This window comes from Lepidochelys kempii, chromosome 2 (genome assembly GCF_965140285.1).
Source record: "Lepidochelys kempii isolate rLepKem1 chromosome 2, rLepKem1.hap1, whole genome shotgun sequence".
NCBI lineage: Eukaryota > Metazoa > Chordata > Testudines > Cheloniidae > Lepidochelys > Lepidochelys kempii.
This window is the reverse complement of record NC_136381.1, coordinates 11007962-11031547: the sequence shown is the minus strand read 5'-3', so window position 1 is coordinate 11031547 and position 23586 is coordinate 11007962. Positions and strand designations below refer to the sequence as shown.

The following is a 23586-nucleotide window of genomic DNA, read 5'->3' as shown; positions in this document are numbered from 1 at the left end:
GGTCTTTGGCTTAGCCCCTTAATGGTAAAAGGGTGCCGTTTCCCTGGTCATTATAACAGAGGATTGCACAGCAGAACAGGTTTCACAGTACAACATCCTCTACTCAAAGAGAAAATCTTCCATTAATGGTCTCAGAGCTCGGCAATCCATCAATATTTTTGTCTCATAAATGTGGTCCTCATAAAGCCTTAGCTTTATTCCTAGCAGCAACTGTAGCACAAAGAATATCTTTTGGGGATTACTGAATTAATCTCAATTTAGAGTGTGGTGGTACAGTAATATTATTGTATCACATTATGCAGCATGGCGCATGCAAGAAAAGCAAAGCCTTTCTGGAGAAACTGAATTCCCGCTCTCCTCAGTTCTTCCCTTAACGCCCATATAGGCATGCGATAGTATGCGGTAAATTTGGCCCCACTGCACAGCTCTGTTCGATGGAGCTCTGCCAATGTAAAGAGGGTGCCAAGCTTGAGTCACTCAGAGGCTCTTCCCTGTCAGGCTTTCCTGCCCTAAGAAGAGCAGGACAAAGCTGTGGAACTATTTCTGCTGTCACAGGGCACTGCACCCCTTTGCAGCTGACAGAAGAATTTGTAGTTCCAAATAAGCCTTTTAGACAGTCATTTGAACTTCAGAGATCTTTCCCTCTCAAATTCTAAAGCTCTAGATAGATGTTTCCTCCAACTCAAAAGCGAACGTTGACTGTGTTGTGACCAACAAATTTTAGAGCAAAAGGCATCACTGCTTCTTGAATGTACTGGAAATATAGATACTATAGCCTGAAGCAAAAGTTCCCTCATGCTTAGACACTACTGTTCAAGTGGGAATATTTTCGCATTATTGCCATTCAAAAACTGCAGTATTCATCATTCAATTGAGCCTGGCAGGATTGTGTTTCCACTGAAGACAATGAGAATTTTGCCAGTAGGAGTGGGCTGTATAGCTATCATAGCTGAATAAAATATGCATTTGGTTATTTGCATGTTTAGACATAAACATGACTCACACGGCAAAGAAAAATTCACATACAGATCAGACACCTTCAGTGCTTCATCTAGGGTAAGCCTCGGTCTCTTTATTCAAAGCTTCTATGTAAAAGACAACACAATAAAGCAAATTTACAGTACATTTGGCAGCGATAGCCACAGTGAAGTAACTTACAGCAGTTATTCCATAACATTTTATTTTATTCATTTGACAAAGAAAAGAAGAAACTATCATAGTCTAGTCTGGCCTGTCTAATCCTGATTAGTAGACATTTGGAAACAATTTCTTGTGAAAAGCTTTAAAGACTATCAGCAGATTCAACTTGGTGGCATTTTAAGGGGTCTGCAAATGCTTGAAATGGCTCCCAACTGCCATGAAATAGGCCTGTGGCACTCTGACCTCATAGGTTAACCCACAGGCAGGCAAATATTTGGCTTCTCTCCTTTCTGGCAGGAACAGAAACATTTCTATCTGTCTTGCCTTCCTTCTTGTCTCGTTTATGGATGCACAAAGGGAAGTAACTGCACTGTGACCAAGGAGGGGCGGAGAGCTCCTATGGGGGCCATACCTGTTCTAACAACAAGAACTGGAGATACCGGTACTGCTATTTCCTGCAATAAGTAACCAATTAAAAGGAGCTACGGCGTTCCTTAGAATCTGGTGGAAAAGACAAAGACAGCTGCTCTGCTATTACATGGCTGACATTTATTCGGAGTTAGAAAGACACCAATATACCTGGCAAACAAAGGGTTTAGGAACAAGCACAGGAAGAAACTGACTGAGAAAACAGGTCCCAAACGGTGTGTTCAGTATCGTGGTGGTGGGAATTTAGTGGAGAAACACAATTCTTGTTGAAGTGCTGAAGATATATCCTTAGGTATCGTTCAGGTTGGAGCTAAGGCCTTCAAGCTCATGGCTAAATTCAGCTTTCACATACACCCCTGCAAATCCACTGATATCAATGGGGAGGCATGGCTATCAGGAAGAGCTGAATTTTTCCTTTAGTGGCTACCAAGGCTTTTTTTTGGGGGGGAGGGTGTGGGGGGGAAATCCAGTACATTATATTCCATTACTCCTTTCCACATAAGCAAAGGCAGCTGCTCAAATGACTTCAGCCAATTCTAAAAGTATTCAGCTGTGCCTCTAAAGAAAGCCTGTGGTCTGGGGTTGGAAAGAAACAAAGTGGGGTCAAGCAGAGGACATGTCAAGTGTTTCTGTGCACTGTGGCTAATCCAATATCATATGGTAGATTTACAGTTTAGTTTGGATCACAGGCTCCATAGCACGAATGTGAACACTGGGCAGGCAGAACCAAGAAAGAGGAAGCTCCCTGCTGGAGTTGTCTTCGTGAAACTTGATGTTCAGGTAAAAATCGCCTGTATAGAGAAAGAGCAGGGCTCCAAAGCACACAGAATTTTTGGTTGGTTTCACCTGAAAAAGAAAGGGTGGAAGTTAGCTGAATAAAACAAATGTGGTAAATAATAATAAATTATAGTAATACTTTGCCATTCTATAACTTTACCATCTAAGGACCCCAACGTGCTCTAGAAATATTTGTGAACTAAACCTCACAAACCCCCTTCACCTCCACCCTAAGGAAGTAAATGTGCTATCCCCTTTTTACTGATGGTGACACTGATGTAATGAGAATGAAGTTAAATGAGTTTTCCCCAAGCCCTGCAGCATGTCTCTGGCAGAGGTCTGACTAGAACACAGATCGCTTGAATCTACCAGAACGTAGCTGTCTTTGGCAGGAGCCATCAGAGGCTTCCTGAACACCCAGGAACATCTAACTCTTGACCCTTATTTAGCAACTTATGTATTAAAAGACAGGTTCTTAGAATTTCACACCTATTAAACACCTCGCTAAACACCATTTAACCACTTGACAATAGCTAAATTCATCCCCATGAAGTAGCATTTATGGTAATATTGTCCAAATAAGCAGCACACTTCACCATCATTGGGCTAAACGAGTTTAGTGGGACACATCCCAGTAAGACAGCCATCCTAAATTAGCACAACCCAATTAAGTATAGTATATTGAAGTATTATTTCACCATTTATATAGAGCCTTTCATCACACAGCAATTCAAATTATATATACACACACATACACAAAAACAGTAACTCAACAAAGCACTTAAATATGCGCTTAACTAATTATGTGACTAATCCCATCCCTCCTCGGCAAAGCATTTAAGCCCAGGCTTAAATTTAAGCTCATGAATAGTGACAGTGACTGCAAGCGGGGCCCCTTACATACCTAAAATTAACTACGTGCTTTGCTGAACTGGGCTGGTATTAGTCAAATGCTTTGCTCAATTGGAGCCATAAACACTGAACAGATGTCACTGAAACTTCTCCACAAATTTCACCTCTGTTTCAAAAAGTCAAAGGAAACTGAATGGTGAGGTCCAGAAAAAGGTTACTTATAGAATCATAGAATATCAGGGTTGGAAGGGACCCCAGAAGGTCATCTAGTCCAACCCCCTGCTCAGAGCAGGACCAATTCCCAGTTAAATCATCCCAGCCAGGGCTTTGTCAAGCCTGACCTTAAAAACCTCTAAGGAAGGAGATTCTACCACCTCCCTAGGTAACGCATTCCAGTGTTTCACCACCCTCTTAGTGAAAAAGTTTTTCCTAATATCCAATCGAAACCTCCCCCACTGCAACTTGAGACCATTACTCCTCGTTCTGTCATCTGCTACCATTGAGAACAGTCTAGAGCCATCCTCTTTGGAACCCCCTTTCAGGTAGTTGAAAGCAGCTATCAAATCCCCCGATATTCTTCTCTTCTGCAGGCTAAACAATCCCAGCTCCCTCAGCCTCTCCTCATAACTCATGTGTTCCAGTCCCCTAATCATTTTTGTTGCCCTTCGCTGGACTCTCTCCAATTTATCCACATCCTTCTTGAAGTGTGGGGCCCAAAACTGGACACAGTACTCCAGATGAGGCCTCACCAATGTCGAATAGAGGGGAACGATCACGTCCCTCGATCTGCTCGCTATGCCCCTACTTATACATCCCAAAATGCCATTGGCCTTCTTGGCAACAAGGGCACACTGCTGACTCATATCCAGCTTCTCGTCCACTGTCACCCCTAGGTCCTTTTCCGCAGAACTGCTGCCTAGCCATTCGGTCCCTAGTCTGTAGCTGTGCATTGGGTTCTTCCGTCCTAAGTGCAGGACCCTGCACTTATCCTTATTGAACCTCATCAGATTTCTTTTGGCCCAATCCTCCAATTTGTCTAGGTCTTTCTGTATCCTATCCCTCCCCTCCAGCGTATCTACCACTCCTCCCAGTTTAGTATCATCCGCAAATTTGCTGAGAGTGCAATCCACACCATCCTCCAGATCATTTATGATCATTTATTCATTTACTTGCCAATGAATGTTGTTCTGCAGCAAGCACAGTGCTGCCAAGACATGCTGAAGTCAATTCGGGGTGGAAGATTATCAGCATCTTGCAGGATCAGACTTATGCAAAGCCATTCGGTAGGAGTCATGTGACAGGGCATATGATTTAGGGAGGGATCTGCAGAGGCAGTGTTAAGGAAAGGATGCAACACCAAGCATGGTGATCCTTATCACTCCCAATACAATACCCAGGAAACAGGGACCTGAACAAATGCTCAAGTAAAAAAAGATATTTTTCACTGTTGTTTATTACTTTTCTTTTAAAGTGAACTTAGTGTTTGTCATAAATATCAAGAGAAGGGTAAACACCTTTCTGTATACAGTGCTATAAAATCCCTCCTGGCCAGAGGCAAAATCCTTTCACCTGCAAAGGGTTAAGAAGCTAAGGTAACCCTGCTGGCAACTGACCCAAAATGGCCAATGAGAGGACAAGATTCTTTCAAATCTGGAGTGGGGGGGGGGCGGGGGGGACAAAGGGTTTGGACTGTCTGTGTGATGCTTTTGCCAGGAACAGATCAGGAATGCAGCCTTACAACTCCTGTAAAGTTAGTAAGTAATCTAGCTAGAAAATGCATTAGATTTTCTTTTGTTTAATGGCTTGTAAAATAAGCTGTGCTGGAGGGAGTGTATATTCCTGTTTTTGTGTCTTTTTGTAACTTAAGGTTTTGCCTAGAGGGATTCTCTATGTTTTGAATCTGATTACCCTGTAAAGTGTTTACCATCCTGATTTTACAGAGGTGATTCTTTTACCTTTTCTTTAAATAAAATTCTTCTTCTAAGAACCTGATTGATTTTTCATTGTTCATAAGATCCAAGGGTTTGGGTCTGTGTTTACCTGTACCAATTGGTGAGGATTATTATCAAGCCTTCCCCAGGAAAGAGGGTGTAGGGCTTGGGGGGATATTTTGCGGGAAGATGTCTCCAAGTGGTCTCTTTCCCTGTTCTTTGTTTAAAACGCTTGGTGGTGGCAGCATACTGTTAAAGGCCAAGGCAAAGTTTGTACCTTGGGGAAGTTTTTAACCTAAGCTGGTAAGAATAAGCTTAGGGGGTCGTGCATGCAGGTCCCCACATCTGTACTCTAGAGTTCAGAGTGGGGAAGGAACTTTGACAGTGTTTGTGAAAGGTGCAATATAGACAGCACGTGAGAACACAACACTCTGTTTAACCACACATTTGAGCTAACACAGGCAAGCTACAGTGCCAACTTGCGCTTGCTGCCTGCTGTCATCTAGGGGTCAGAGTGTAAATACAGTCTCCAGTCCTATTCAGTCCATGGCACCTTGCTATTAAGGGCAACATTTATACTGGTGGGTTTTGTGAAGTAGATATTTGATAGCTATGAACTTATTAATAGTATTTATTTGTACTACTGTCATATTGAGAGGCCCCAGTCGGGAACTCAGCCTCCATTGTGGTATGCACTGTGCAGATAGATGAAAGATGGGTTCTGCCCCAAAGAGTATACATTTAAAGTAAAACTGCACTGATGCTCCTCACTTGTTTCACACGGGACTCCAAGGAGCTGTCAAAGAGTTGTTGATCGTTATTCCTTGGCTGATTCAAAATAACTATCAACCACAATGAAATGTTTTTTCCCCATTACCAATCCCCTAGCCCAGGGGTAGTCAATTAATTTTTTGTCAAGGTCCAAATTCTTGGTCAAGGTATAGTCACGGTCCAGGCTCCAGAGAAAATAATAATAATGATAATAAGAAGTAAATAAAAAGATTCTGGAGTCCAGTCAAAAGTGTCTGGTGGTCTGGATTTGCCCTCAGTCTGCTTATTGACTACCTCCGCCCTAACCCATCTACTAAAAACACATTCAAACACACACACTCTGAAAACAATACTGGTAATCACAGAGAACACAAGGAAACATGGATTGCTGATAGTTACAGAAATTTCCAGGGCAGTTAGATTTTTTTTTGCTTTTAATTTGGCAAGTATCAGCTTGGTCTGAGCAACTAATCAGATAAAACATTGGTAAGAGCTGGAGGAGTATTACTAAAGTGGTTAGGTTTAAGGTGGCCAAGATACATCCAAAAGAAATCTCAATCAATGCAAAAGTATTTTAATCAATTAGGCTGTTATCTCACATCTCAAATTCCTACATCTGGTAATATGTATCAGAATCTTGTTGATTACTAATAAACTCATCTTTCTTTTGTGGTTTAAAGGGACAGTGTCAAGTAGTTTTAACCCAGACTAAAAGTTAAGTGTCAAAAAGAAACATTTTGCATAACTTAAAATCCATAGCAATATTTTAATGATTAAAAAACCCAATAAAAAGTTTGTTTTTTAATACAGATAAATCTCTGCATTGTTTGAAACTGAAGGACCCAAACACAACTTCATTATAGAGAATGAAAAAGTGAACATGGACTTTCAACTCCAAGGGAAACTGACCATTCTCCATTCTTTATGGAGTGAAATGAAAAATCACAAGTTTTGTCTTTTAAAGTAATAATTCAGACACTTTTTGTGTGCTGCATAACAAAGAGTATGCAATGAAATGTGTGCATTTGTCTGTGTGTCTGTCTAACCCCACTCTGCTCCAGATATGTCCAGAAACAAATTCAAGTGTAGTCTGAAAACTAAAAAGATTTTCCAGGAGTGAACTTTTAGGAGTCTGGCTTGGTAAGAAGTTAAGGTAGAGGATAGCAGTTTGGTCCAGAAAGGTAAACTCAGTTCAGCATTGATGACCAACCCATTTCTGTGTCAATGTAATAATGGGCAACACTCTGCAGGTAAAAACTGGCTGCTTTACACCAGTTGAGAATCTAGTCTGATGTATCCAGTCAGTTTATAAAAAGATAATACAGATTCACTGAACTCTTTCAATCTCTGACCTAAGGTCTTATTGAGGTTTGGCTTGGACCTTGATCATAATTCTGGGTAGCACTCATTCCTTCCACAGTATCAATACCCAAAATACAAAAACGAGGTACCAGTTTCTGAAATTTACTTTTTGCCATTGATTAATGAGTCAATATGGGAGGATGACAGAAACTCTGATAACATCAGATATACTGTCTGAGGAAATTTCCTTCTGTGATCAGTATTCGGAGCCCTGAGGGAGTATGACAATATGTTATCTTTGGGATTTACTGTAGGAAAAGCCCTGATACCACATACCACACAATAGAATACTTTTTGTCTCAGAAAGTTCACATTTTTCCCCTTGGCCTTTTTTGAGTTAGAATTTGGACAAATTAACAAAAAAACAACCCCCCATTACCTTAATAAGGGATTGTACAATAGTGTTTACAATACAACAGCAGAGGGAATGCTGAAATTGCACCCCAGGTATTCACAGGGGAGATAACCCCTTGGCTTCTCTCCTCATGGGAGACCCAATCACAAGGCAGAATATATTACACAGACTTCTGCCTTCTCCCTTGCTAACCTCATGTGCAAGACTCTTCCACAACTGGGTACCTAAGTACTGGAATTCTGATTCAAAACGAACATTGTCAGAATGATAGCCCCAGGTCAAGAAATCCCTCTTTTGATGATTTCTGTTGGCACATTTAAACTGAAATTATTCAGCAAACAATACCGTTAGCATCCATTAAAATTCAGGCTGATGATAAATTCTGTACACACTAGCTTTAAAAAAACCTATTTTCTGCATATGTTGTATAGTTGAAAACATATGCACATTGAGTCTCCAGTGGTTAACCTTTAATTTCGCTCCAGCTCAGATTCACTTAAATATTCAGTTTTGACAGTCATATTTTACTGGATAACTTAAGACCTGACCTAAGTAAAGACCTGACCATATACTCACTCTCTCTTCATGTTTATTTAATATGCTACCAGAATCAGAACATTCCTGAAAACATCTTTCAGTATTTGTCCTCTGTTTTTCACTCCTCTTTGATTTTTTGTATCTTTAAATAATCTTCAGTGTTTTGCCTCAGGAACAAAAATCTCTCTGACTTGAAATCTCTAGAAGTGAACTTGAGAGAAAGCTCACCTCTTCTTTGTAGGGACACTCAACATTTTTGCATGGTTTTAACACTGATTTTTTTAAAAACTGAAAAATCAAAATGATGAGATCAGCCTTTATAAATGTGTTAAGTGACAACTGAATGCACATGCTCATCTTATTGGACTTTAATGTTTATCTCATTTTCTCTATTTCAGGCTGTAGCGTTTCCTCATAGCCTGACTAAAAGTTGTTTGCAGTTTCTTTGTTCAGCCTGGAGGATATTGCCATTACCTTGCAGAAAAAGTTCTTTAAACTCTAAACGCTGGTGGGGTTGAATGGCTCAGGGGACTGGCAATATTGTATCAAACCTTTTATCAACGGCACTAACTCAGATTTTGCCAGCTTGGTAGTGACCAAAAGCTATGAACACTCGAGTGGCCTGTGTCAAAGGAATTAGTGATCCCCTAGACCATTACATGGAAATGATTTTCTACGTCACAGAACCCAACACCCTCTATTGGCACCAGCTGGGACACCATCAGTACTTTTGGAAAATCAGGCCTCTTTAAAGTGTGCACCCAAATACTGAAGTTCCCAAAATCACAAGCTACTTATGAAACTCACAGCCCTTGTTGGCAATATCAGTGAAAGATCAAGGATTCAATAGGCATGAAGCTGAATTCCCCTTTGGGGTGGACCCCTTTAGGTCATGGTTAAGAAACTCTGTTAGGCCAGTATGGAGAAGTTTGCATGGCTGCCGCCTATTCTTTACCTTTTGAATGAATAAATAAAAGAGTTCAGTCTCCAGGGCTGTCAATCCCTCACCTCCAGTAGAATTCACTAATATAAAGCTGCATACGTTGGCATCCTGTTTTGGAGTATCAATTTTAATGCATGTGTCATGCAGATGAGTGGACTATGAAAAAGAAGGACTCACTGAATCAATATAAAAGGTGTTGGATCCAACAAAGGTGATGGCATCATGGAGCTCGTAGTTGTGTACTCCATTTTGGTAATCCTGGTATGGGATCACCGTTAGAGCAAACGGGCCCACACTGTGTTTGCTCCAGTTGGTCAGCTTCACCTCCAATGCGATGGGGTCCCCAACTTTGCAGTCTACTACAATATCACAGTCACAGACCTTTCCATCCACCAAGACATCTGCAATACAATAAATGAATTTCACATTATTTAGGACTTTTGCTGTAGGAACAGCACTAAAATTGGTCTCCATGAGAATCCTGAAAGATGCACAGCAACAATACACAGCAGTTTAGGCTATGGAGTAAAGACATACACTGTGTAGCTATCTCAGAAGGCATTCTAGCAGGTATAATGTAATTATGAAAATTAAAATTTAGTGAGGATCCTAGGGTTTACATCTTGTCTCTTGCAAAAAATGCCATGGAGTCTTTAATGACAATGAAGGAGACATCCAGTAAGAAACCCATGAATTACTTTCATTGACCAGTTGAACATTGTGACCTATTACCTGTCAGCGGCTAATTGTCCACCTCTATAAGAGGTAAAAACATTTGTTACCTTTTTTCCATACACAAAGAACAACAGACACTTTCCGGGTGAATAGCTGCCAACCCCATTCTACTGGCTGGTGTGCTAAAGCTACAGACTTATACTCAACCTGCCTCCTCTGGGGATGTTAGCACAATCAGTGGTGCTATTTGGAGCCATCCCTGAGTTTGGAGAGACTAGCCCTATGCAGAGGTGGAGGAGGCGGCAGCTCCTTGCACCCTCATGCAGTGCAAACCATAATCTGGCCCTATGTGAGCTGAATTCCACCTGCTCTTTATGCATAAGTATTGAGCAAAAAGAACCAGGTAGTCAGCTAGGGGAGTGGGCAGGGGTGCTATACACAGTTCTTAAATACAAACTGTAACTGGTGATAGATCCTGTTCTGGATGCCCACATGTCCATGTGTCATAGCCAGAAATAAATCTCCCTGTTAATAAGGTGACCTTTTAAAGCAGGGCAGTCTCTGTTGGGGTTTGTTATGTGATACATCTCTATCACATACAGTACACTAATATCCAGCAATAAGAAAAAATGGGATTTCAAAATGTTACAGGGGTAATAAAGCTTGTCTACTTATTGCACTTTATTTCATTCTGAGATTCTTATTTTTTACTTTACAGTTTTCATTTATTTCTTTTTTCTCACAGAGACAGCAGTAAATATAATGCCTCTAAACTGATTCTGCTGGGCCAAACTGCAATCAAAGTAAGTGTGCCCAGTAACACTGCCTATTTGGTTGTACAGCAGTGAATGATTCATTGCCTATACAATATGAAATTGCTACTATAATTCCCCACTCTGAAAGGGTTTCCAGTTGTGCATTATCAGTGTACTTCACAGACTAAATTTATCTCTGATGCACTGTAGATACTATAGTATTTCTATTTCACAACAGGCTCTTGTTCAGAGACAGGGAAAAGCTTTGAGCACATGTGAGAGAGACCATTCGGAGTGGATACATACATTCAGGATATCTCACATTCATGGGGTTGTTCAGTTCCATTACTCCAACCTCCTCCCATATTACTGCCATTGTGGGATTTGCATAGTTACTTTTCTCCAAAGAAGGTTTGAGTTGTATTAATCAGAACGTGCCCTATTTTCTTACAGATATTATTTCCTATTCTCCAGGAACGTTCAGACATGCTCGGCTCGGAGAGAGAATATTTCTCACAGGAGCGAGTTTTTGATTTTTTGCATTGTTGGCTCAGAACCAGAATATGATCTAGGCTTCTGTAATGCCCATTGAGCCTGGCAAACTGAACAAACATTGATGCACCAACGAAGAAAACAGCTAGCAAGAACGAAGACACAAGTTCAGAAATTAACATTTTTTGACAGATCCATTCAGCAAACGACAGGCTGATCAGTCAAAGGCGGTGATCTCTAAACTTCCCTTCAACCACAGCTGCCACGTCACAGCACAAGAAGCAGGTACACAACACAAGAGGTACAACAGAGCAGACATGATGCGGACACCAGGATCCCAAACTGCTGGTGTTATATATGTCATTTTTTAGAAACATTCCAGTGGTACAGTTGAAAATGAGGCCTATTTAAGCAAAACATTTCCATTTCAAATAGGATGTACAGTTTATGGGATTAGAAGGAACACGCTTCACAATCAACCTGAGCATTTTGGGGAGGGCTTGAGAAACTATTTTTGTACCAGCGCACCCAAAAGTAATGGGTTTTGCACAGCACGACGATCGCACCACTTTCTGCAGTCGTGGTTCTCAAACTTATTTGATCACGCCCCCCCCGGTGTTCTTTCTGTAGCTCTGCCTTCAGAGCTTGGCACCCGGCCAGCAGCCACCACGCTCCCCCGGCCCGGCTCTGAAGGCGGTGCCATTCCATGCCGCGTTTACTTCTCTGCTGCAGTTGGCAGTGGTGCTGTCTTCAGAGCCGGGTGTCTGGCCTGCAGCTGCTGCTCTCCGGACGCCCAGCTCTGAATGCACGCAGTAAGTTTTTTCCCCTCTAAAGCTTCTCGCACACCCACAGAATATATTCCACACACACGCCCTCCAGTTTGAGACCCCCAGTTCTATAGGACTGTCTCAGGACTTCAGGGTAGGCTAGCAAGACGGTCGTTAGGGATATATTCCAAGCTTAACTGACTGATTTCTCACACAAAAACGTGTGTGTGTATATACACACTTAAGGTTCTCCAGCCACCTGCTGCAGAAGTGGAGACCAACTGCTCTATTTCTTTTCATGGCTCTCTCTTGGAGGAAGTGCTTTCATTCTTAAAAAACTACCCTTTACTTTGGTTGCTTCATACCATGGGGCCTTGCCGCCGTGAGCTTTACTGGCCCCAAAGACTGCCTCTGACTCACATGAACCTTCAGAAATATTCAACGAGCTATGTGCATAAGTCTTTATTTTAAAGCTACTCATCTATTTGCCATTAGGTTTTCAACTCCATGCTCTACTTCAGGAATTATGGATGAAACTTTTGCTTGCTGTCCCCATCATGTAATAACAGTTCAGACTATTGCTCCACAACATCTTTAAATTAAAATATTAAATCCACAAGAAGGTGAGGAAATTATACCCATCTCCAACAAATCAGTTTTCTTTGGTATTCTTGTAAATCAGTTCACTAAACATTGATTTAGAAAGAGACACAAAGAAGAGAGGAGCGTTGTGCGTCTGCCTGTCGGTAGATGGACTAATTATTTCCTGTCCTCATAGCAGTAGGCTGTACATTTGTAGTTATAAAGCCAACTATCTCAATAACATGCCAAATGACAAAACACGTGCATCTGTGCTGTAGAATACTACAGTAAGCAGTGTTTAGAAACAGTTATGTTTCATCAGAGAAAGCCTCTTGATCTGACATGCAGTTTCACCCCCTTCCTGACTCAGAAAGCACCTACTATACCATATGGATCCGCTTACATATTTTAATCCATGGACAGAGGAAAAGCCATGTGTATAGGGTCCATTTTCTGTGGATTCAGCTTACTAACACAGATGGCATATAAAAGCTGTGATTGCTCACACCACTGCTTTGCAAGTGAATCATTACTGGCTTCAATATATGCTTGCTCTGAGTCATATGAAACAGCAGACTGTGGCAGTATCTAAATCATGTTTGTCATAAATATAAAGGGAAGGGTAAACACCTTTAAAATTCCTCTTGGCCAGAGGAAAAACCCTTTACCCTGTAAAGGGTTAAAGAGCTAGGATAACCTTGCTGGCACCTGACCAAAATGACCAATGAGGAGACAAGATACTTTCAAAAGCTGGAGGGGGGAGAAACAAAGTCTCTGTCTGTGTGTGTGGTGCATTTGCCGGGAACAGAAAGGAATGGAGTCTTAGAACTTAGTAAGTAATCTAGCTAGATGTGCATTAGATTCTGTTTGTTTAAATGGCTGAGAAAATAAGCTGTGCTGAATGGAATGGATATTCCTGTTTTTGTGTCTTTTTGTAAGTTAAGGTTTTGCCTAGAGGGATTGTCTATGTTTTGAATCTAATTACCCTGTAAAGTATTTACCATCCTGATTTTACAAAGGTGATTCTTTTACTTTTTCTTTGGCCGCTTGTGCATCCATCTCCATCTGTCTGCGTTCTACCCGTCTTTCATGTTCCTTTTGTCTTTCCTCAGCCTCAAATCTGGCTAATTCCAGCTTCTGTAGAACAGTGCAGTCTGTCATCCTAACCTCTCTGTTTTTAACTAACTTTACACCCGAGAGTTAGAAAGAAAACAAAAAAAAAACTTGGCTTGTAAAATTTTGCTGTGCTGTCCAGATACCTATGTTCTCTGACGGTGATTGTCAGCCTACAGAAAAATCCTTAAAAAAAACCCGAACACTTTTGTCTCCAGGTAAATAGGCAGAAAACCCCTTTAGTTGCTATTAGGAAAAAAAAACTTCTTCAGGTCTGTGAAGACTTATGAATTTCCCTGCAGGAGGTTAACGACCCTGCCTTTAGGTATAGAAAACTCTAGCTCACAAAAGACTATTCCCTTTCGTCTCTGCTCTGGCCCCAAAGCAGAGAAAAAAACAAACTCTAACTGCTTTCAGCTGAAAACCTGCTTTTCAGCAGCCCAAAGGAAAAAAACCCTTCCTTTTTAAGATCTGTGCTTCTTGTTCAAAAAATCAAAATCCTTAAAAAAAAAAACCCCAAAACTAACACCTTTGTCTCCAGGCAAATAGACAGAAACCCCCCCAGTTGCTCTTTGGTAAAAAACAACTTCAGGTCTCTTGAAGACTTCTGAATTTCCCTGCAGGAGGTTAACTACCCTGCCTTTAGGTAGAGAAAACTCCAGCTTACAAAAGACAATCCCCTTTTGTCTCTGCTCTGGCCCCCAAGCAGAGAAAAAAAACCTCTGCTTTCAGCTTAAAACCTGCTTTCCAGCAGCTCAAAGGAAAAAAAATTCCTTTTAAAATCTGTGCTTCTGGTTCAAAAAATCTCAAATTAATCTCAAAATGATTTCAAGTTAATCCCACCGCTCTGCCACCATGTCAAGGTTCCTTCCCCACTCTGAACTCTAGGGTACAGATGTGGGGACCGGCATGAAAACCTCCTAAGCTTATTTTTACCAGCTTAGGTTAAAACTTCCCCAAGGTACAAACTATTTTACTTTTGTCCCTGGGCCTTATTGCTGCCACCACCAAGTGTCTAACAGATATATAACCGGGAAAGAGCCCGCTTGGAAACATCTTTCCCCCAAAATCCTCCCCAAACCCTACACCCCCTTTCCTGGGGAAGGTTTGATAAAAATCCTCACCAATTTGCATATGTGTACACAGACCCAAACCCTTGGATCTTAAGAACAATGAAAAAGCAATCAGCTTCTTAAAAGAAGAATTTTAATTGAAGAAAAAGTAAAAGAATCACCTCTGTAAAATCAGGATGGTAAATACCTTACAGGGTAATTAGATTCAAAACATTGGGAATCCCTCTAGGCAAAACCTTAAGTTACAAAAAGACACAAAACCAGGAATATCCATTCCATTTAGCACAGCTTATTTTCTTAGCCATTTAAACAAATGGCAACTAACACATATCTACCTAGATTACTTACTAAGTTCTAAGACTCCATTCCTTTCTGTTCCCGGCAAAAGCATCACACAAACAGAGAGAACCTTTGTTTCTCCCCCCCTCCAGCTTTGAAAGTATCTTGTGTCCTCATTGGTCATTTTGGTCAGGTGCCAGCGAGGTTATCCTAGCTTCTTAACCCTTTACAGGTGAAAGGGTTTTTCCTCTGGCCAAGAGGGATTTTATAGGTGTTTACCCTTCCCTTTATATTTATGACAGTGCTAGAATTCAGATAAAAGATAATCATTGTTTCAGACAATTAGAAGTCGAGTCTAATGCAAGCATTGATACAAAATATAATAGGTGCAGGGGAAAGTCAAGCTGTCAGGGAAGAAACATGAAGGTTCGGATGTCTGCTACCGGAGGAGAGTTTCATGCTTTATTCCTAGATATTAAAATAAAGCAATGGAATAAGTCCTTGTTCTTTTCTCTCTTTACTTTTCATGTACCCCTTATATTTCATTTACTTGCCTGGTGCAGAAAATACCTTCATGTGCTTTACTGCAATGCATTGCAATGCTAGAAATTAAAGAAGGGAAAGCCCTAGAGGGCATCTTGTCTGTCCTGCATCACCAAACTGATGCTGGATTGCTCTATATAAGTGCAATATATTTATTATTATTACATACGCTACTGAGACAGGAACCATTGGCTAGTGGTTAGAACCCAGGATGGAAGGTACTGAATTAGCATAATATAAGAAATTAGGTGAATAGATAGAATCAGGAGCCCTGGCCCTCCTACTGATTCCCTGATTTAGGCAAGGAATTTAACCTCTGTGTGAGTTCATCCTTTTGTTACCTACCTTACACACTAGGTTAATATATACCACAGGGAAACTGAGAGATTTAATTAGGAATAATAGTAAAAAATATTTCAGAATTCATATAACATCTTTCTTCCATTGTTTTAATGTGCTTTACAGAGGCAAACAAATGTTTCTAAAGTGCTTTAAGATTCTAAGATGAAAGATACTGTATCAGTGAAAAATGTTATTTAGCGTCTGCAAGGTGAGACTGTCATAATCACATGGTGAAAACTTGCACTTGTAAATAAATTCCAATTACTATTTACTTCTGTCTCAAAATCAATATCTAAATATATTAATATAAAATAAGTAGAATACTTTACATACTCTTGCTATTTTCCCAGTTCCAATATAGTTTCTGTAGGAGCTTTGGCAACTCAGAGCTATAATTCCAAACTTGTGTGCTGAAAGTTCTACGTACATATACTGTCATGGTTAATTGGATTTGTGCACAGAACTCCCTATGCACCAATGTGAAAGTTTAGCTTGGAAACAGCATACCAATGGGACCCTGAATGTTTATCCTCAAAGAAAATACATAGTCTGGCAATGTTTACACTCATCTTCCAAAGTTTATATTGATTTTGAGATACATACTGTACTGTGTGGGTGATTTGTACTATTCCTCACATTGAGGGAAAGAGAGTTTTCAATCAGATATTTGCCATTAAAGACCAGGGGCCATATCATCCATTGGTGTAGCTGCACTGACTTCAATTCTCTCTCTCTCTCTCTCGAACAGTTTACACTGGCTGAGAATCTGGTCTGGGACTTTTAATAAATCTTAGACAGAGCTTAATTTATTCAAATGAGAAAGTTAACAAAATTTAAAGCAGCAGATGGCTAGAGGAGTAAATAAACTCACTCACTTGACAGATACAAACTGATCTTCAAGCCCACAAACACAGACCGTAACCAGCTGCAGTGTGATAGTTGCAGGGGGTTCTTAAGATAGGCTTTTTCAAAATGTTGTTATAACTGTACAAGGGAGGTTAGTTTTGCTAATCTGCATATTTGAGAGAGCAACACTAAGGCTTTGTCTGCACTAGGGTTTAACAGACAAAAAGGCCCGTGTGGATGCTCTTCTGCCGACATATCTACCGCAGCTCATAGGGGGTGGTTTAATTATGCTGGTGGGAGACTGGCTACATAGAAGACCTTACAGTGGTGCAGCTGTGTGGTGTAAGGTCCGTAGTGTAGACATAGCCAGTTTGATGAGGAACAGCGATAACACTGAAATCTCTAGATAAGATGCATCAGATACTTGGTTGGAGAAAAGCTAAAGAAAGAGAGCCCAAGCAGGAATTACTGCAGTGACATAGTGTTACAGAATGATTCAGTTATTTTGTGTACACACAGTATAAAGTGATGATTAAAAGCCTTAGCCCCGCCAGTTTGGCTTTCAGTTTTGCTAGCAGAGCAATCTAAGGGCCAGAAATGCTGTTTGGAACTGCTTCAACTTTCTCTTTTCCTGAGTGGTAACATTCGTTCAGGTTTTTACAGGGAACGCTCAGGAGCACAGAGAGCAAAAATCAGCAAACGTTACCATTTGCAAATACATTGAACAACCCAGTTTGACCTGGTTATATATATTTTTTTAAAAAAAACAAACGGCAAAATCTCAGGATGGAGAGAAATCATCCCACCACAAACAAACCCGCCGTTTGATTCAAGCTGATTCTCTTGTCTGGCAGTTTTTGATTTAGCAAGTACCTTGTCCCTTCTTTTATGCATCAAGTCAGAAACAGTTTCTGGCAGCCTTGTATTTCATTTTGAGTAAGCAGTTTTGATAGAGGAGTGTTCAGGTTCTGCGCAGTATTCTTCCAACATACCAAGCTCTTTTGAACTCCGTTAAAAAATACGTTATTCAACAACCAAACCCAAGTACTGTTTCTGTCTCCCTAGTCCTCCTTTATTCTTTCTTGTGCAGAGCATTTCCCCTTCATTTTCCAAAAGGATGGTGCAGATTATTTACACATTGGGAAATAGGGTTGGTTATGTTTGTTTGTCCATTATGAGGCCTACAGTATTTTCACAGCTGGATAAATCCAAACAAAAGATATTCATAAAAACGTATTGCTTCTATGTTCCTGGTTGTGCTCATCAAGCACTGGCCAAAAGGTTATTTAATAACATGAAAGCATCACATGTATTTACATAAATTCTACTGTATGTCTTTGAGATCAGTTTCTCATACCAAGCCCAACCATTTTAACTTGGAGCAACATCGTTTGGTTATTCACTGTAATGCAGAAAAAATACTGAGGTAAATTCATCCATAACATTACTCCATTGGAGCCAACAACTATACCGTGTATAAACACGCATAGCTATTTACATAGTAATACTTTAAAACTGTGCTAGGATTTTATCCTTAGAGTCGACCATTCTAAGCCTTATGCTGTAAGGTGCTGAATGTTCTCAGCTCCCACTGAAGTCAGAGCAACTACAAAGGTGCTCAGTACGTCTTTAGATCAGATCTTTTGAGATGGGATGATTCTAAAGCATAGACAAAACCAATCTAACTTTCTGGAAATACCAACAACTGAGCCAGAGTCCTTCAAGTAATGTAACAGTCACACTTCTGCAAACATACAATGTGGAGAACAGGGGATTAGATATAGTAAATAAATGATAAAATGCTAAGATGAACTACTGAAACAGCCAACCCAATTTCATAATCCTTCCTACCTGCCTGATTTCTGGCAATCTTTCTCATACACAAAACATTTTAAAATTGAATTAGTCATTTTATTTCTTCCACAAGCAATTAAAAAGAAATACACCATTAAAACCATTGTTGCAGCAAAGCAGTGAGTAATCTTTGATACTTGTCAGTATTTTTCTATTTAATCAGTCATCCACAGTGGCTGGTATTCTAAAGATCGATCTTGACTGGTCTGATTACAGTTATCCCAGATGCATTCTCAGTTTGTATCTGTTATTTGCTCTATGCTGACAATGGATGAAGGCAGCCTTTATGTCCCCTGTGGACTCTGTTTCAAAAGGATTGCTTTATTTTTCAAACTTGTTCACTTGGACGGGGTAAGCTTTCTTCCCCCTCATCACTATAATGCTAATGTTCAATTTAATTCCCAAGTTTACCCATAACAGATACGTGATCAGCGTTCAGTTTCAGTGCTGTTCGATCTCTGACTATTATAAACATTTGGATGTAGTAAAAACTTCTTCAAGTAAAGCTAAACACCAGGGTCATGCTCTCTGGAAAGAAATGCACTAACAAAACCTGTGTTCTGGGTGCTAGTTGGCTCCAACTTTTAACTGGAAATTTAGATAAATCTGACTATGTATGAACCACAGATTTCTTTTAAGAAACTAGTTTATTCCTTCTGTTTAACCTTTAGGTATTGGGTGGTAGGGTTTGGTGGTGGTGGTGTTTATGCATTCTGTAATGTACCTTTCTCATCTAGATGAAATTTCTGGCAAGCTGATCACACTCCCTTCTTCTCTGGCAGCCAAGATGACTTGTCATTTGATGGTTTGCCAGAAATTTCATCTAGATGAGCAAGGTATTTGCTATCGAAGTGAAAATCGGTTGAGTTTTACTGCTTGTGTCAGGTCGTAATCTAAAGGCTCAAAAGCAGATCCCTTTAATTTTAAAGCACTTTTTTTTTCTAACTGAGTCTAAACTTCTTTTGACTAGTTTCTGTGGCACAGTCCCAGTTTGTTGAAATAATCCTGATATCTGAATGTAGGCCAATCACTTGTATCTGCTCATCGCATGCAGGTTTACAGTCAAGATCTTTTGATCAACGGCTACACAGGTCAAGCTAACAGATAATATGCCCATGTTTTGAAAATTTCTTGTCTTATGATTCACATATGCTTTAAGGCCTTTGAAAACATTATTACTGTAGCTTGCTTATGGCAGAGCTACTTCTTTTCATTGATTCCTTGCACTGTTTTGCAAAAAAAAAACCCAACAGGTGCTAAGTACTAGACAAAGTAAACTCACACTGTGATGCATTGGATTGTGCTGTATATTATTATTCTGTATAGCACTAGCATAAAAGATTTCTTTTGTACAAGAAATATTCTAGGAATAAGCCCATAATGCGGTAGAATATGGCTTAAAATATTACTTAAACTGTAGATTATTCAAAAGAAAACACTATGATTTCTCTCCAAAGGCTATGTAATCATATACAGTAAAAGCTTCATTATCTGGCATGTTGGAGGAAGGGGGGGGGGCAATTAGTCAGAAATTCCTGTCAACTAAGAGTTATACCTACCAATGGATTACCAATATTCAAAGAATTAGAATACAATAAAATGAATAAACATTTCTATTCTCGCTCTTTTCAAGACATGAACAAATATCTATTTTCTGTTTTAATGTCAACGCAACTCTATTACGCTGCTCTCCTTTGCTTTTTGCTGGTATTTTGGATGCCATAATGGTAAGGTAGTGTTAATATTTTACGATAAACACGGGAAAATACACCGAGTAATAAACGGACCAATCACAATGGTGGATACAAACAGAAAGAACAGCATTCGGCTCATCACGGCGAACTTGAAGTTCTCCTTCCAACTGCTCTCGGAAATTCCAGGATCCTGAATAGGCATGTAAATATCAGTTTAAAAAGTTAACCACTTAAATGATAGATGGAACATTTTATGTCTAAGCCTCTCTGTGAAATGCAAGGAAACTTCATTAAGAATGCCTAGATATTTGGTTAAAATACACACAGTAAATACCATAAATGGCCTCTCTCTTCTTGAGTAGTTCTGGGTTATAGACCTTAGTCATGTGTAATCTGGTAACCACATGCCCCACCTTACCTTTTTTAAAGTGCTGAGATAGGACAATTTGTCCCTGAATAAAACCCTTTATTATCTCCAATTAATTCCAGCTCATTGAGTTTCAATCATGGCTGGGCTAAACTAGCCCCATGAGGGCCAGTTTAACCAGTTAACCAATGTCGCTCTGGCAGCAGGCTGGCATGGGGCGGCAGCATTGCTGTCCTGCTGGCCCAGCATGGCTGGGGCTGGGGCCAGGACTGCAGGGCTGCTCAGGTGCGGCAGGGGCCAGGGTCCCACTGGCTCGCCCACCGCGGCCGGGGCTGGTGTCCTGCTGGCACGGCACGACCAGCGCTGGTTAACCATGTAACCTTTTACATCCCTACTCCCAAATAGCTTCGGCATCTATTCCAATTAGCTACGGCATTGGTCCTGGTTATTAGATCGAACATTTGCACTGGGAGCTATCAAAAATGCCAGTTTCTAGAGCATTCCAGTTGGTAAAGTGCTGGATAACACAGCTTTTACTGTACACGGCTTTCGCCCTCTTTGTGTATCTCCACAATGATGGTGGCGAGGTGCGATGCTGACTGGCCCTAGAGCGGAGAACCATAACATTCTCCTGTGATAAGTGTGGGTGGCATGCCTTTTGTAACCAAATGCAGAACAAAACGGTCTGCAGTCACACCACGTTATGCTGAAAGCCTGTCTGATCTCTAAGAAGAATTGGTCAGGGTAGTATTTTGATTGGAGACCTCCAAGAAACCCTTAGGTGCTTCAGGAAACAGTGATAGTGATGCATTTCCTCTGAGTCAGTACTCAACACCAGCAACATAGCGGATACTATACAGCAGGAGGGGCTGTCTTACAGATGAGACATACAGCTGAGCTTTTTGTATGTGCAAAAAGAAAGGACGTTACTCCCAGTGTTCAGGTCTAAATTCTACCTCTGGTCATTACATTGTAAACATTACATTACCTACCTAAACTCTCCCTAGATATAGTCATTTCAAGTGGATACAGTAATCTTCATTACCAGATTTCAACTGCAGTGTACTATTGCTATGTGCTCTTTACATAGATGTTGCATTGTATGCCACAAGTCACTATTTTTCATTTAATTTGTTATTTTGGGATCCTTTGCGATGGAAAGTCCCTGTGTAATCTGGAATTGTCCAAAGTGGGAAGGACTTCAAGAATACATGTAGATGGACGGAAGAACAGAGATATCTGTGCATAGACATACAGAAACACATGGTAAGAATGTTTTAAGAAAGCATTATAGTGATAGTGAATATGTTAACAAAGGGTCAGTAGATGTTCCTGAAGATACATTTTGTGTGTGTGTTACAGGGCAGCCAGGAAATATTAGATCAGACGTCAAGGTTGCAAGAAAATTTTACCCTAACACAGAAGCCTTTTTCCAGAGCCCTGTTAAAGGTAATACATAATTCCCTATTAACAGGCAGGTAGATGATTTGCTGCCTCTCAACGACTGTGTAAATATGAGCACTAAGACACCAAGCCTCATGGGGCTAGTTTAGCCCAGCCATGATTGAAACTCAACGAGCTGGAATTAACTGGAGATATTAAAGGGTTTTATTCAGGGACAAATTGTCCTATCTCAGCACTTTAAAAAAGGTAAGGTGGGGCATGTGGTTACCAGATTACACATGGCAAAGATCTATAACCCAGAACTACTCAAGAAGAGAGAGGCCATTTATGGTATTTACTGTGTGTATTTTAAACAAATGTCTAGGCATTCTTAATGCAGTTTCCTTGCATTTCACAGACAGACCTAGACATAAAATGTGCCATCTCCTAATTCTAAACTGTTTGAGGTCTCACTTAGTGGGTTCAGTTAAATTCTTTCATGTTTTTGTTACTGCTGTTGCACCAAAACATCACCTAGTAAATCCAGGCAGACATGTCTGGAAAGTTATCAGACCATAATTTCTGAGGCATTACTATTTCTTGGATCTGACCAAACTGTATCATCCTTTGCTTTTAAAACCTGACCTTCCTTCAAACCCATTTCAAATCCACTTACCAACAGCACTATGATTTCTTGCAGGACTACACCATAGCCACACAGCTAAAAGAATCCTCATCTCTACTAGAATGGCTGGCGTACTTCTTCTGAAGAGTAAACCAGCTAGTCAACCTGCATTATTTAACCAAATACTATAGCCAAGCAGTGACTGCTGAGAACAGCTTTAACCTTATGTTACAGAACAGTACAACTGAATAAAAAGTAAAAACTTGTTAGAACAGAAAATTCTAAATCCAATCAAATAAAGCAAGAAACTGCCCAGCCACCTGATTGAGTTTGGTCGCATTAGACACCTGCACGTCTACCAATGTGATATATGCCATCATGTGCCAGCAATGCCCCTCTGCCACGTACACTGGCCAAACTGGACAGTCCCTAAGTAAAAGAATAAATGGACACAAATCAGACATCAGGAATGCTAACATACAAAAGCCAGAGGGAGAACACTTCAATCTTCCTGGACATTCTATAACAGATTTGAAAGTAGCTATACTTGAACAAAAAAACTTCAGAAACAGACTTCAAAGAGAAACAGCAGAACTAAAATTCATTTGCAAATTTAACACCATTAATTTGGGCTTGAATAGGCACTGGGACTGGCTGGCTCATACAAAAGCAGCTTTATCTCTCCTGGAATTGACACCTCCTCACCTATTGTTGGGAGTAGACTACATCCACGCTGATTGAATTGGCCCTGTCAACACTGGTTCTCCACTTGTGAGGTAACTCACTTCCTTTCATGTGTCATTATATAATGCCTGTACCTGTAATTTTCACTCCATGCATCTGAAGAAGTGGTGTTTTACCCAAGAAAGCTTATGCTCAAATAAATCTGTTGGTCTTTAAGGTGCCACCAGACTCCTTGTTGTTTTTGTGGATACAGACTAACACCGCTTCCCTCTGATAAATGAAGCATAGAATGCCTGAAAAAGATTGGGGTCTCCATTTGTGAAATGAATCCATGTCCTCATGGCTGTAAGAGCCAGTGAAGAACAACTGAACCCACTGGTAACAGAAAATCTCTATGACAAATCTATCTTGCTAT

The 23586-nt window shown here is 40.4% G+C and overlaps 1 protein-coding gene and 1 long non-coding RNA gene across 6 annotated transcripts in view; one reads left to right on the top strand and one right to left on the bottom strand.

The window, feature by feature from the left end:
* LOC140906331 (uncharacterized) overlaps positions 1-23381 on the top strand; it is a 104450-nt gene extending 81069 nt beyond the window's left edge. For 2 of the 3 annotated variants that reach the window (XR_012157066.1, XR_012157068.2), the window contains 2 exons: positions 10518-10575; positions 10981-12973. This is a non-coding gene — a long non-coding RNA (uncharacterized LOC140906331). Of the gene's footprint in view, positions 1-10517; positions 10576-10980; positions 12974-22562 lie in introns of those variants that run through there. The other variant, XR_012157067.1, reaches the window with a different exon arrangement.
* TRAPPC9 (trafficking protein particle complex subunit 9) overlaps positions 1053-23586 on the bottom strand; it is an 831265-nt gene continuing 808731 nt past the window's right edge. For all 3 annotated transcript variants that reach the window (XM_073330054.1, XM_073330052.1, XM_073330055.1), the window contains 2 exons: positions 9275-9498; positions 1053-2415 (listed from right to left, as the gene is read on the bottom strand). In XM_073330054.1, coding sequence (XP_073186155.1) covers positions 2236-2415; positions 9275-9498 — 404 coding nt within the window. In that variant the 3' untranslated portion in view covers positions 1053-2235. The remainder of the gene's footprint in view (positions 2416-9274; positions 9499-23586) is intronic.